General features: G+C 45.7%; 1 protein-coding gene across 1 annotated transcript in view; it reads right to left on the reverse strand.

The window, feature by feature from the left end:
* LOC116055561 (presenilins-associated rhomboid-like protein, mitochondrial) overlaps positions 1 to 12,155 on the reverse strand; it is a 13,319-nt gene extending 1,164 nt beyond the window's left edge. Inside the window, exons 1-8 of the mRNA XM_031307570.2 lie at positions 12,014 to 12,155; positions 10,077 to 10,287; positions 9,117 to 9,257; positions 8,759 to 8,807; positions 4,017 to 4,112; positions 3,686 to 3,835; positions 3,419 to 3,489; positions 894 to 995 (exon numbers count right to left, since the gene is read on the reverse strand). Of these exons, the coding sequence (XP_031163430.2) occupies positions 894 to 995; positions 3,419 to 3,489; positions 3,686 to 3,835; positions 4,017 to 4,112; positions 8,759 to 8,807; positions 9,117 to 9,257; positions 10,077 to 10,287; positions 12,014 to 12,123 (930 nt within the window). The 5' untranslated portion in view covers positions 12,124 to 12,155. The remainder of the gene's footprint in view (positions 1 to 893; positions 996 to 3,418; positions 3,490 to 3,685; positions 3,836 to 4,016; positions 4,113 to 8,758; positions 8,808 to 9,116; positions 9,258 to 10,076; positions 10,288 to 12,013) is intronic.
* Positions 12,156 to 13,368: the final 1,213 nt, after the last annotated feature.

Raw genomic sequence — 13,368 nt, forward strand, 5'->3', positions numbered from 1 at the left:
GACAGGGAGAGAGAGAGAGAGAGAGAGACAGGGAGAGAGAGAGAGAGAGAGAGACAGGGAGAGAGAGAGAGAGAGAGGGAGAGAGAGAGAGAGAGAGAGAGAGAGAGAGAGACAGAGAGAGAGACAGAGAGAGAGAGAGAGACAGGGAGAGAGAGAGAGAGCGACAGGGAGAGAGAGAGAGAGAGAGAGAGAGAGAGCGAGAGAGAGAGAGAGAGAGAGAGAGAGAGAGACAGAGAGAGAGAGAGAGAGACAGAGAGAGAGAGAGAGAGAGAGAGAGAGAGAGAGAGACAGAGAGAGACAGAGAGAGAGAGAGAGAGACAGAGAGAGACAGAGAGACAGGGAGAGAGAGAGAGAGAGTTAGAACATTAATAATAATAATAATTGATTGATAATTAGTTAAATACAGTGCGGCATAAATACATTTTCAAATGTGTGAAGCATGTCTTACGTTGGCAGCCGTGAAGCTGAACGTGTGTGTGTGTGTGTGATGGCGTGTGAAGCGTGTCTGACGTTGGCTGTGGAGCTGAACATGTATGTGTGATGGCGTGTGAAGCGGGTCTTACGTTGGTTGTGGAGCTGAACATGTGTGTGATGGCGTGTGATGCGTGTCTGACGTTGGCTGTGGAGCTGAACATGTGTGTGTGTGTGTGTGTGTGATGGCGTGTGAAGTGGGTCTTACGTTGGCTGTGGAGCTGAACGTGTGTGTGTGTGATGGCGCGTGAAGTGTGTCTGACGTTGGTTGTGGCGCTGAACATGTGTGTGTGATGGCGTGTGAAGCGTGTCTGACGTTGGCGGTGGAGCTGAACATGTATGTGTGATGGCGTGTGAAGCGTGTCTGACGTTGGCGGTGGAGCTGAACATGTATGTGTGATGGCGTGTGAAGCGTGTCTTACGTTGGCGGCCGTGAAGCTGAACATGGGCAGGAAGATGATGGCCAGTTTGGCTTCGGGCATTTTGGTGCAGACGGCGGCGAGGACGGTCATGATGGCGCCGGACTGAAGAGACACAAACAGACACTCAACGCTCACGGACAACAGGCACGCCAAAACTCAAACTTTACAATAACCTTTATTATCAAAACAGGAGTTACAGTCACACGGATCAGGTTAACTCTGAAGGAGGAGTTATTACAGTGTCTGTGTGTGTCAACGTTATTATAGTTTTGCATTTTTCATTAGTTTTTATTTTTATTTCGTTTTGACTTTTTGTTTTCAAATTCAGTTTAGTTTTTATTAGTTTTAGTCTTTTTTTGTAATATTTGGGTTATTTGTCAGGGGATTCAAAAAGATCAGAAAAAGTATTGTGTTATAATAACAACAAAAACATGATACAATTTTAGAAATATGTATTCACAATGTATTCAACAATAACACCAGTAAATAACATGTAGCCTACATATGGTCATAAATATGTAAACAGTCTACACAAGACGCAGTATAAGTGCTGTAGGTGCAAAATGTACAAGAGACGTGTTCCAGGAAAAAAACCTAAATAGCCAACAGACTAAAGAAGACATCAACAGGTGTTTTCAACTTTGTTTTGAGTAAAGTGGCGAACTTTTAGAAGTCAATCGAGTCTCACAGTTGTGTAGACATCCCATAATAATCCACATATTAACCCACGCTTCCTCCCACTTTTGGTGTTCCTGCGTATTTACTAACCAGCAGCTGTCAGGTCGCTGGTGAAAGCCTTCCTGTAGTGTTCTCTGTCCTGCTGTTGTCTCTGTGATGCTGCCTGGCCCTGTACCCATACATCCATGCCCTGTACCCATACATCCATGCCCTGTACCCATACATCCATGCCCCGTACCCATACATCATGCCCTGTACCCATACACCCATGCCCTGTACCCATACACCCATGCCCTGTACCCATACATCCATGCCCCGTACCCATACACCCATGCCCCGTACCCATACATCATGCCCTGTACCCATACACCCATGCTCCGTACCCATACACCCATGCCCCGTACCCATACATCCATGCCCCGTACCCATACACCCATGCCCTGTACCCATACCCCGTACCCATACATCCATGCCCTGTACCCATACACCCATACCCCGTACCCATACATCCATGCCCTGTACCCATACACCCATACCCCGTACCCATACATCCATGCCCTGTACCCATACACCCATGCTCTGTACCCATACACCCATGCCCCGTACCCATACACCCATGCCCCGTACCCATACATCCATGCCCCGTACCCATACCCCGTACCCATACATCCATGCCCTGTACCCATACACCCATACCCCGTACCCATACATCCATGCCCTGTACCCATACACCCATACCCCGTACCCATACATCCATGCCCTGTACCCATACACCCATGCTCTGTACCCATACATCCATGCCCCCTTTCCATACATCCATGCCCTGTATCCATACATCCATGCCCTGTACCCATACATCCATGCCCTGTATCCATACATCCATGCCCTGTACCCATACATCCATGCCCCGTATCCATACATCCATGCCCCCTTTCCATACATCCATGCCCTGGCCCCTGTACCCATACATCCATGCCCCGTACCCATACATCCATGCCCCCTTTCCATACATCCATGCCCTGTACCCATACATCCATGCCCTGTATCCATACATCCATGCCCTGTACCCATACATCCATGCCCTGTAGCCATACATCCATGCCCTGTAGCCATACATCCATGCCCTGTATCCATACATCCATGCCCTGTATCCATACATCCATGCCCTGTACCCATACATCCATGCCCTGTACACATACATCCATGCCCTGTATCCATACATCCATGCCCTGTACCCATACATCCATGCCCTGTACCCATACATCCATGCCCTGTACACATACATCCATGCCCTGTATCCATACATCCATGCCCTGTACCCATACATCCATGCCTGTAACGTTACCGGGGTTAGCTTCTGTTTCGGGGAAAGGGGGCTTTACGTTCTCCTTTACCTTGTTAAGCTAAGCTAGGTTAGCCTCCTAGCTTGTGTGCGCTTCTCAAATGTACTTTCAAATTCGTGTGATTTTTCCCTGTAATAAATTGACAACATATTTTACCACCTTCCACTGCAAGGCACTTTTATCTGACACAGTCATAATCAAATAGGACTTCCGACTTTCGGTACCGACATGATGCCAGGCGAGAGGCACGGAGCCACGGACATGTTGTGTTCAAGTTGACGTGGAATGTCGGAATTTCTTCGTTATTTCGTTCGTTTTCGTTAACGATTATAACCTTGGTGTGTGTCTGTCTGTATGTATGTATGTATGTATGTATGTATGTGTGTGTGTATGTGTGTGTGTGTGTGTGTGTGTGTGTGTGTGTGTGTGTGTGTGTGTGTGTGTGTGTGTGTGTGTGTGTGTGTGTGTGTGTGTCTGTCTGTATGTGTGTGTGTTGTTACTTACGGCGCCCAGAGACGGCCCGAACCTCCCGGTGGCCGTCTTACACACATAACTGGCAAACGAAGAAACTACACCTGAAGAAGAAGAGAAGAAAAAGAACTCAGTGGCTGAAGTCCAGTTTGTTTTATTCATCCAACATATTCTCATGAACTGTGTGTGTGTGTGTGCGTGTGTGTGACTGTGTGTGTGTGTGTGACTGTGTGTGTCTCTGTGTGCGTGTGTGTGACTGTGTGTGTGTGTGTGTGTGTGGTGTGGGGGGGTAGGGGGTACCTGCAGACAGGTAGACGGCCATGAACTGCTCCCGGCCGAGCATGGAGACGGCGCTGGACGAGAAGCTCCACAGGACGTACATGTTGGCCGCCATGTGGAGGAAGGAGAAGTGGCTGAAGGTGGAGAGGAGCATCGGGGAGCACAGAGTCTCTGCAGGACACACACACACACACACACACACACACACAGACACACACAGACACACACAGACACACACACAGTCTTAATTTCAGGGCCAGTAAAGCTGTGATGTACTGTGTCGGGGTTACGTTATGTAAAGTTATGATGGAGGGTGTGTGTGTGTGTGTGTGTGTGAGAGAGACGGACTCACTGGATGCCGGGTTGGCTGTGAAGTATTTGATCATGGAGCGCTGCAGAGACGGCACCCTCCAACACAAGAACACGACGACGTTCGCTGTAATGATCCCTGGGAAAAAAAAGACGACAGAGAGAGAGAGAGGTGAGGATCAGGCTGGTTGTGTCTCCATGTGTGTGTCTCTCTGTGTGTGTGTGTGTGTGTGTGCGTGTGTGTTCTGTGTGTACGGTCGGGCTGTCAATCTTCCTCTATAATACTATTCGAATTCCATTCCTTATTTTATTTAATATTCAAATAATATCTGAATATTAAATCCTCAAATTCATCCTGTTATTAATATTTACGACATTACGCAGGCTCATGGATGGCCATGTGGTTGTTGTTACACGTTCTGTCCACTAGAGGGACGACTAACATTACAACAAACATTTAGAAACAGGTGATCGCTTTCTTATTAACAATCAAACAGCGGGACAAAATGAATGACTTTAATTTGTTAACTTTAATGAACATTTCTGTGTATATATATTATATATATGCATATATATATATATATATAAACAATGGGTGCTGAGACTGCACCGGTAACTGCACAGCTTCTACTGAACACAACCGATCTTCACAAATTGAAGACAAACAAGTAAAATAAAATGAAGATGCCTTAATCAAAGTGCGTTAACATTTACATTCAACATTTCAGACAACATTGGCAGGATTCAATCCCTAAGGTTGTTGGCCCGGGATGGTCGAGTAGCGCCGTGCCAGCTGGGCAAGGTGGGGGTACTTAGACTGTGACGTCTTCCACCGTGATAACGGGCTGCTCTCGGTGGGTAGAGGGGTCTCACTTTCGTGGATCAACATTTCTTGCCGTAGCGCGGCTCCTATATCTAAGGGACCGCCTGATGCGTCTGCTCCTTGGCGGTAAACATCACCAGAAAGGTCCCCCCGTAGCACTGAGAGCAGTTTTCTCCTGGCGCGGTATCCCCCGTAGCCACGGCTGCACGCTCCGCAAAACACTGGCAGCTAACTTAGCTCTCGAAGGCATCTTTGTCTGGACTGTATCGATTGTAGAGGTCCGTTTTTGTCTTCGTTTCCATTTCACTGAGCGCTGAGATCACCCGTGGATGGCTGAGGCTGTTGGAAAATCGGTCGGTGGGTAACGCCTCAGTGGCCACTTTGAGTGGCTTAAGCGCTGCTCTCGCCTACAAAAATACACACAAACAGAATTAGAATAACGTTCTGGCTAGCAGCTTAACGTAACGCAGCTATGCATATGCTGCTATGCAGCCTATTAGCCTATTAATTGGTCAATCAACATCACCTGGCTACTACATGTAATGCATACATACAGTATGGACATCGTTTTTGTCACTCACCTGCTCCGTAAGGGTCCACTCGCTGGTCGTCGACTCCAGATGACCACGTTTCGTCTCCGTGATGGCCGCTGCTGCCGGAGCGGTCGTTCGCTAGCTCCGCAGGTTTAAAGGGCCATTCACATTGTACGCGCAAACGGCAGCGCTGCGCTATGAAACCCATTATTGTCAATGGCTTGCGCGCGCAAGAACTGGTCTGCCGCTTGCGCTGAGCAAAGCCAGGCTCAGCGCAAATTTACGTCATACACGCGCCAATATTTGATTTGATTCTGCGTCAGACGTGCAGTAGGCTACATGCAACATTGTGTAGGATACACAGCAGTGATTTGGTGGAGATGATGTTTCTGTCTTTGAAACATAGGAAAGCCTCGTTCCGTTTGTGGATCCACGTGTGTTCGGTGTTTACTTGTAAACACCGAACACACGTGGATCCACAAACGGAACAAACACCTCTTAGTCGGTCAAAGTTGAACCATGTTGAACTTTGCGCGTGCCGCGGTCAAAGTTCAACATGGTTCAACTTTGACCGCGGCATGCGCAAGAGCGGCCGCGGTGCGCTGTGATGTGTCTGAATAAAAAGAAAAAAAGTAAACACCGAACACACGTGGATCCACAAACGGAACAAGGCTTTCCTATGTTTCAAAGACAGAAACATTGTCTCCACCAAATCACTACTGTGTATCCTACACAATGTTGCATGTAGCCTACTGCACGTCTGATGTAAACACCGGACGCAGACGTGACGTGCATTCAAATATTGGCGCATGTATGACGTAAATTTGCGCTGAGCCTGGCGGCGAGCACAACAAATATAGTTGGGAATAGGAAAACCTAACGGCGAGCGCAGCGCATGCCGCGTACAGTGTGAAACGGCCTTAAGACCAAGCAGCTTCCGCTTGGATTCCAAAAGGTAGCGGTCGGTAGTGGACTTGTTAAAACGCAGCGCTGTGGGCCTTCACGCTGCCGACTGGAGTTTCTACAGCTGGCACTGCCAGCCCTTTCCTCGCGGCCAGGTCGACGGCGCGTGCCATGCACGGGACACTGACGCTAGGGACGTCCAGATCCGATCACGTGATCGGAAATCGGGCCCGGTCACGTGGTTTCAGACGCGATCGGAATCGGACGTTACCTCCCGATCAGGACTGGGATATATATGTATATATATTCTCATTATTTTTGAACACATCTATAGTTACGCGGTGGCATGACATCACTTTGTTGCAGAGACGCTATTGGTTAAATGCCGGCAAAGTAGAACACGGAAGCAGCTTGAAGCGGAAAGCGTGAGTACGTCTGCGGTCTGGAGGTATTATGAAGTTGATGACAACAACGTTGCCGTAGCAAACTGTGAGATATGTAACAGAAGTGCTCTGTTTGTTAACAGAGTTGTTGGATGTTAAAATAAGGTGAATTAAATAAAAAATAAGGAACATCCTGGATCTGTTTTTTCGCTCTTCTTTAGTCTTTTTTTTTTATATATTATAGATGCATCGGATCAGGACTCGGTATCGGTAGATGCTCAAAATCACATGACTCGGACTCGGGACATCCCTGACGGCCTGCAGGTGCCTCTCGACGGCGTCGATATAATTAGCCGCGTTGTCAGCGGTGATGGACTCGCGACCAACGTTGTACTCCCTGAGTACGTTTGAGATGCACTCGGCGACGCTCTCGGCAGCCGTTTTGAGAATTTCATCTTTTAATTCCCAGTCATTATCTATGAAACGTACGGCGACCGTCACATACGCCTCTGTGGCGAGTGATGTCCAGCCATCCGTGGTCAGGGCCGTCTTTCTTCCACTGATCCTTTGTCTGATGTCTAGGGCTGCTCCCTCTTAGTCGATTAGTCGACTAATCACTCGTTTTGGTCTTAGTCGACTAAGACTTCTTTAGTTCATGAGTCATTTTTTATGCTTATTCATGCTTAATTACTCATTTCCAAGAAACTTATGAGCACATTTCTGGTAAGCACAAGATTTAAAGTGGTGCTTTTGCAGGATTAATTGTGGAGAAACTCAGTTTTACAGATGGTTCATTAACTACATTTATACTGTGCTTTTCTAGTCTTAATCACCTCTCAAAGAGCACAGCTCTGTCGATTACATCAACTAATCGATTAATCGACAAAATCATACAAGTGTTAGTCGACTAAGAGCTTCTTTAGTCGAGGACAGCCCTACTGATGTCGTGTCACGGAGTTTCACAACTCTGTCAGCGGTTGCTGCGCGGCTAGGAACCGGGTACCTCGGCTCAAGCTCGCGAATAAAGTCTTTAAATCCAGACCCCTGCGTGACGTTGATCGGTCTCGTATCTTTACAGGTAAACCGCGTCAGTTTGTCCGTTATGGCCTTTTAGGCGGACAGCCGGTAAGCCCCGTGATGAGGAGAGAGGCAGAAAAGAAGGAATTCTTGCCTGTTTCAGCGGCGGTTCCTCAGGGTGGAAGGTCGCAGGACGCTCGTTGGGGAGTGATATTTCGTTCGGATTTTGCATATTCTGCAGCTTGCCGCGTCTTCATTTGTAATTTCTCCATTTTACGGTCTGAAATCCAAACACCTTCTTCTTCACCACGTCGCTTCTCAAATTGCCAGGAGTGGTGATCTCCGTTTCAGTGGATACGTCGCCGCCATTTCTGACAGTATTGTTACGATGACGCAGCGCGGATAACGTGCACAATTATGTTACGATTCAAAAACTTTATTGCTCATCAGACGAAACAACAGCATTGCATTTTGACATGCGTGTAAGCCAAGGGGCGAGGAAGGTAAGACTGCATATCAAAAAATTAAAAATGTACATTTTTAAAAAAGCAATATTCGAATAGTAACTTCAGCATTCGAGTAGCATTGACTTTTTTAATATTCGAATTATATTAGAATTTCGGAATTCGTTCCAACAGCCCTGGTGTCCTATAAGAAGGAGTGTGTGTTCTCTCTGTGTGTGTGTGTGTGTGTGTGTTCTGTGTGTGTGTGTGTGTTCTGTGTGTGTGTGTGTGTGTGTGTTCTCTGTGTGTGTGTGTGTGTGTATGTGTGTGTTCTGTGTGTGTGTTCTGTGTGTGTGTGTGTGTGTGTGTGTGTGTGTGTGTGTTCTGTGTGTGTGTGTTCTGTGTGTGTGTGTGTTCTGTGTGTGTGTTCTGTGTGTGTGTGTGTTCTGTGTGTGTGTTCTGTGTGTGTGTGTGTGTTCTGTGTGTGTGTGTGTGTGTGTTCTGTGTGTGTGTGTGTTCTGTGTGTGTGTGTGTGTGTGTGTGTGTGTTCTGTGTATGTGTGTGTGTGTGTGTGTGTGTGTGTGTGTGTGTTCTGTGTGTGTGTGTTCTGTGTGTGTGTGTGTGTGTGTGTGTGTGTGTGTGTGATACAAATTACAGTTGTAGCAGGATGGAGGATGTCTCACCTGTGACCGTCCTCTGACCCTCACTCAAGCTGTTCCACCATTGGTTGATCTGAAAAACACAAACGGCCAATCAGGGCTGAGAACACCGAGAGAACGTCCACAAAAACAACCTGTAAACGCTGTGTAAAAAGCCTTAAACCAGGGTTTCTCCACCCAGTCATATGTAAGACCTTTTAAAGAGCTTTATGAATGAAGTGTACGACCTGTATCACGACGTTACAAACTACACGAAATACGTGAGAAGTCAGAGTCTGGAAACATCATCTGGCTCAGTTCTCCACTGTCCTCGTTCCCGTTACAGGACAGGTGTCTGATCACCGTGTGGAGGAGCCGGAGTAGAGTCGGGTACCGTCCTTACCTCTTTGCGGACGTCTCCGCGTTTCTGCGGCCGCAGCTTCTCCAGCCAATCAGCTCGCAGCTCGTCGAAGTAGGTCTGGACTCGGGACTTGAGGGACTCGTACTGCCAGATGGCGGCGGCGCCGAACGAGCAGCCTGTGAACTGACGTGGAGTTAGTCAGACAACGTACGAATGTGAGCAGAAAACACACATCGACATCGCCGTGTGTGTGTGTGTATGTGTGTGTGTGTGTGTGTATGTGTGTGTGTATGTGTGTGTGTGTGTGTGTCTATGTGTGTGTGTATGTGTGTGTGTGTGTGTGTCTGTGTGTGTGTCTTTGTGTGTCTGTGTGTGTGTGTGTGTCTGTGTTTGTGTCTGTGTGTGTGTGTGTGTGTGTGTGTCTGTGTGTGTGTCTTTGTGTGTCTGTGTGTGTGTGTGTGTGTGTGTGTGTGTCTGTGTGTGTGTGTCTGTGTGTGTGTCTGTGTCTTTGTGTGGGTCTGTGTGTGTGTGTGTGTGTGTGTGTGTGTCTGTGTGTGTGTCTGTGTGTGTGTGTGTGTGTGTGTGTCTTTGTGTGGGTCTGTGTGTGTGTGTGTGTGTGTGTGTCTGTGTGTGTGTCTGTGTGTGTGTGTGTGTGTATGTGTATATGTGTATATGTCTGTCTGTCTGTGTGTGTGTGTGTGTGTGTGTGTGTGTGTGTGTGTGTGTGTGTGTGTGTGTGTGTGTGTGTGTGTGTGTGTGTGTGTGTGTGTGTGTGTGTGTGTGTGTGTGTGTATGTATGTGTCTGTGTATGTGTGTCTTTGTGTGTGTCTGTGTGTGTGTGTCTTTGTGTCTGTCTGTCTGTGTGTGTGTGTGTCTGCATGTGTGTGTGTGTATGTGTGTGTGTGTGTGTGTGTGTGTGTATAAAACACACATCCATATACATATTAGGGCTGAAAGATATTTGGTTTCAGCATCGTCATGGCGATGTGCGTCTGCACCTACCCCCACGGTGAAGATGAGCGGCCTGACGAGGCGGCTGAAGGCCCGTGGCGAGGCGGGGGAGGCCTGCGGCGCCAGGAGGGGGGCTACTGGGGTCCGGCGGGGGGCCACAGCCTCCGAGGATTCTGGGAGTTTGGGGGGGGCCAGCTCCTCCTCCACCTTCTTAGATTCAGGTTTCTTGGAGACTTTCCTGAAGCCGCATCGCTGCTGGAAGCTGGAGAGAGACGAAAACACGCTTCACACCAAACCTCATTCAAAAACTCCTTCATTTAGGAGACATTCAGGCAGCATTATTCTCAGAGAAACAAGACGCTTTCAGTGGCAAATACTGTTGAAAAAAGCTGAATGAAGTGTCGCAAAGAAAGGAAAAAGTCAGAATAAGCAACAAACACGTCAGAAAACATGTCTGACAACATTATGAAAGGATCCCTACAGAGATAGACCTTTTAGTTAAAGAGTAAGATCCTTTTAGTTTAACATGAAACAGCCCCGAAATCTCCATCACCAAACTCCACCAGACTCCATGTAAATAATCAGGACTTTTATCACCGTAAAACATACTTCATTCAAAGTGGACAGAAACTAAATAAAACTACCAAAAGCCGTCTTGGTTCATCTTTCCACTGTTCCAACAATCACCACTCTGGTTTGGTTGAAATGAACCCTTAATTCACCCATTTACATGTGGAGATATGCTGGCTCTATACACGCTAAAAGTCCTGATTATTTACATGGAGTCTGGTGGAAATATGCTGGCTCTATACACGCTAAAAGTCCTGATTATTTACATGTAGTCTGGTGGAGATATGCTGGCTCTATACACGCTAAAAGTCCTTATTATTTACATGGAGTCTGGTGGAATTTGGTGATGGTGATTTCGGGGCTGTTTCATGTTAAACTAAAAGGATCTTACTCTTTAACGAAAAGGTCTATCTCTGTAGGGATCCATCCCATAATGTTGTAAGGCACTTAGAATAATAATCTGAGTCTGTCAGCAGCAACAACAGAACTTTTAGTGGACGCTGACTGACGGTTTTTGCTTAACACACGTGCATCATGAAACCCAAACCCACCAGACTCCATGTAAATAATCAGCACTTTTAGCGTGTATAGAGCCAGCATATTTCCACCAGACTCCATGTAAATAATCAGGACTTTTAGCGTGTATAGAGCCAGCATATTTCCACCAGACTCCATGTAAATAATCAGGACTTTTAGCGTGTATAGAGTCAGCATATCTCCACATGTAAATGGGTGAATTAAGTGTTTATTTCAACCAAACCAGAGTGGTGATTGTTGGAACAGTGGAAAGATGAACCAAGACGGCTTTTGATAGTTTTATTTAGTTTCTGTACACTTTGAATGAAGTGTTTCTGACGATAATAAAAGTCCTGATTATTTACATGGAGTCTGGTCTGCTGTAACCGATAAGTAGTAACTAGTAACTAAAGCTGTAACAGATGAATGTAGTGGAGTAAAAAGTTCAATATTTCTCTCTGAAATGTAGCGGAGTAGAAGTAGAAAGTGACATCAAAAGAAAAGACTCAAGTAAAGTACAAGTACCTCAACATTTGGACTTAAGTACAGTACTGGAGTAAATGTACTTAGTTACATTCCACTACTGATATTTAATATATTAAAGTGATGTGATATGTGATTTTAAACTCACAGCTGCAAACAGAGACTCGAAAACTGGAACTAAAAATTTATTTTGTCATCTTAAATCCATATTTTAATTTAAAAAGACTGATGATTAAACTGTGTAGATGTATCAAAACAAACAGCTCTGTTAGCTACCCGGCTAACGTTAGCCGGGTTGCTAACAGAGCTACTTAATGTAACCGTCCCTGAAAGCTAACGGAGCTAACTCCGAACAGCGGTGCTCTGGCTGTGTGTCAGCCGGGAAGGGCTCTCTTTTTCCGGCTGTGGTGGTGACTGACCTGCCTCCCCTCGCGGAGCTCCGGAAAACATCTTCTCCGGTCAGTCTGAACAGAACCGCGCAGCTCCTCCACGCCATGGTGGAGCACGGTAACCCCGGCAGGTGGTTCATATCCGGGGCAACACGGAGCCGAGAGAGCCGCGGGCCGACAGCGACACCTGGCGGACAGACACGGACACTGCACACAGGCAGTAACGGCACCGTGCATCATCATAACGGTTTTAAACATCACTCTTCCCATTTTTAACTGATTCTTTATTCGGATATATTGCAAATTTCTGTCCTATATTTTTACATTTTCAAGGAATTGTAAAAAAAAAAAATTATTTTCCGGGTTATTTTTTGAATATTTTCCGGATTATTTTTGAATATTTTTTTAATATTTTCCGAATTATTTTTTTAATATTTTCCGGAATATTTTTTGAATATTTTCCGAATTATTTTTTAATATTGTCGGTATTATTTATTTAATATTTTCCAGATTATTTTTTTTAATATTTTCCGAATTTTTTTTTAAAAATATTTTCCGGATTATTTTTTGAATATTTTCCGAATTTTTTTTAAATATTTTCGGGATTAATTATTTAATATTTTCCAGATTATTTTTTTGAATATTTTCCGGATTATTTTCAGATATTTTTACAGATTATTTTTTAGATATTTTCTGAGTTTCTTTGCAGATATTTTACCAATTTTCCACCTATTTTGACTTATTTTTCCCCGGCATTTTTCCCTGAGATATTTGACTCCATCTTCAGAAAACAAACAGATTCTTCCTGTTAGGATAATTATTATAAATAATAAATAAATATAACTTTTCTAACACTTCCCATCCTGTAAACTTTGGGACTTAAAAGTGAAATAAAGAGTCAGAGAGAAAGTTTGATGCGATTTATTGAAGAGTCGTCCGTCCACAGAGAGTAAAATGATTGACAGGTGTTAGTGAGAAGTTTCCTTCTACAGAGATTAAAATATCACCGACACATTTAAATACAATAAAAACAGAGTGATGACACAGAGCCCCCCCCCCCCCTCAGAGTGATGACACAGAGACCCCCCCCCCCTCAGATAACAACGAAGCCCCGCCCACTTTTTACAACCAATCATCTCATCTCGTTTTTTGGTCTTTAATAAACCGGATATTTCCTTCTATGTGTCTGTGTGTGTATGTATATGTATGTCTCTGTGTGTGTGTGTGTCTCTGCGTGTGTGTGTGTGTGTCTCTGTGTGTGTGTGTGTGTGTGTCTCTGTGTGTGTGTCTCTGTGTGTGTGTGTGTGTGTGTGTATGTGTGTCTCTGTGTGTGTGTGTGTCTCTGCGTGTGTGTGTGTGTGTCTCTGTGTGTGTGTGTGTGTGTG

This window comes from Sander lucioperca, chromosome 5, assembly GCF_008315115.2.
Source record: "Sander lucioperca isolate FBNREF2018 chromosome 5, SLUC_FBN_1.2, whole genome shotgun sequence".
Taxonomy (NCBI): Eukaryota; Metazoa; Chordata; class Actinopteri; order Perciformes; family Percidae; genus Sander; species Sander lucioperca.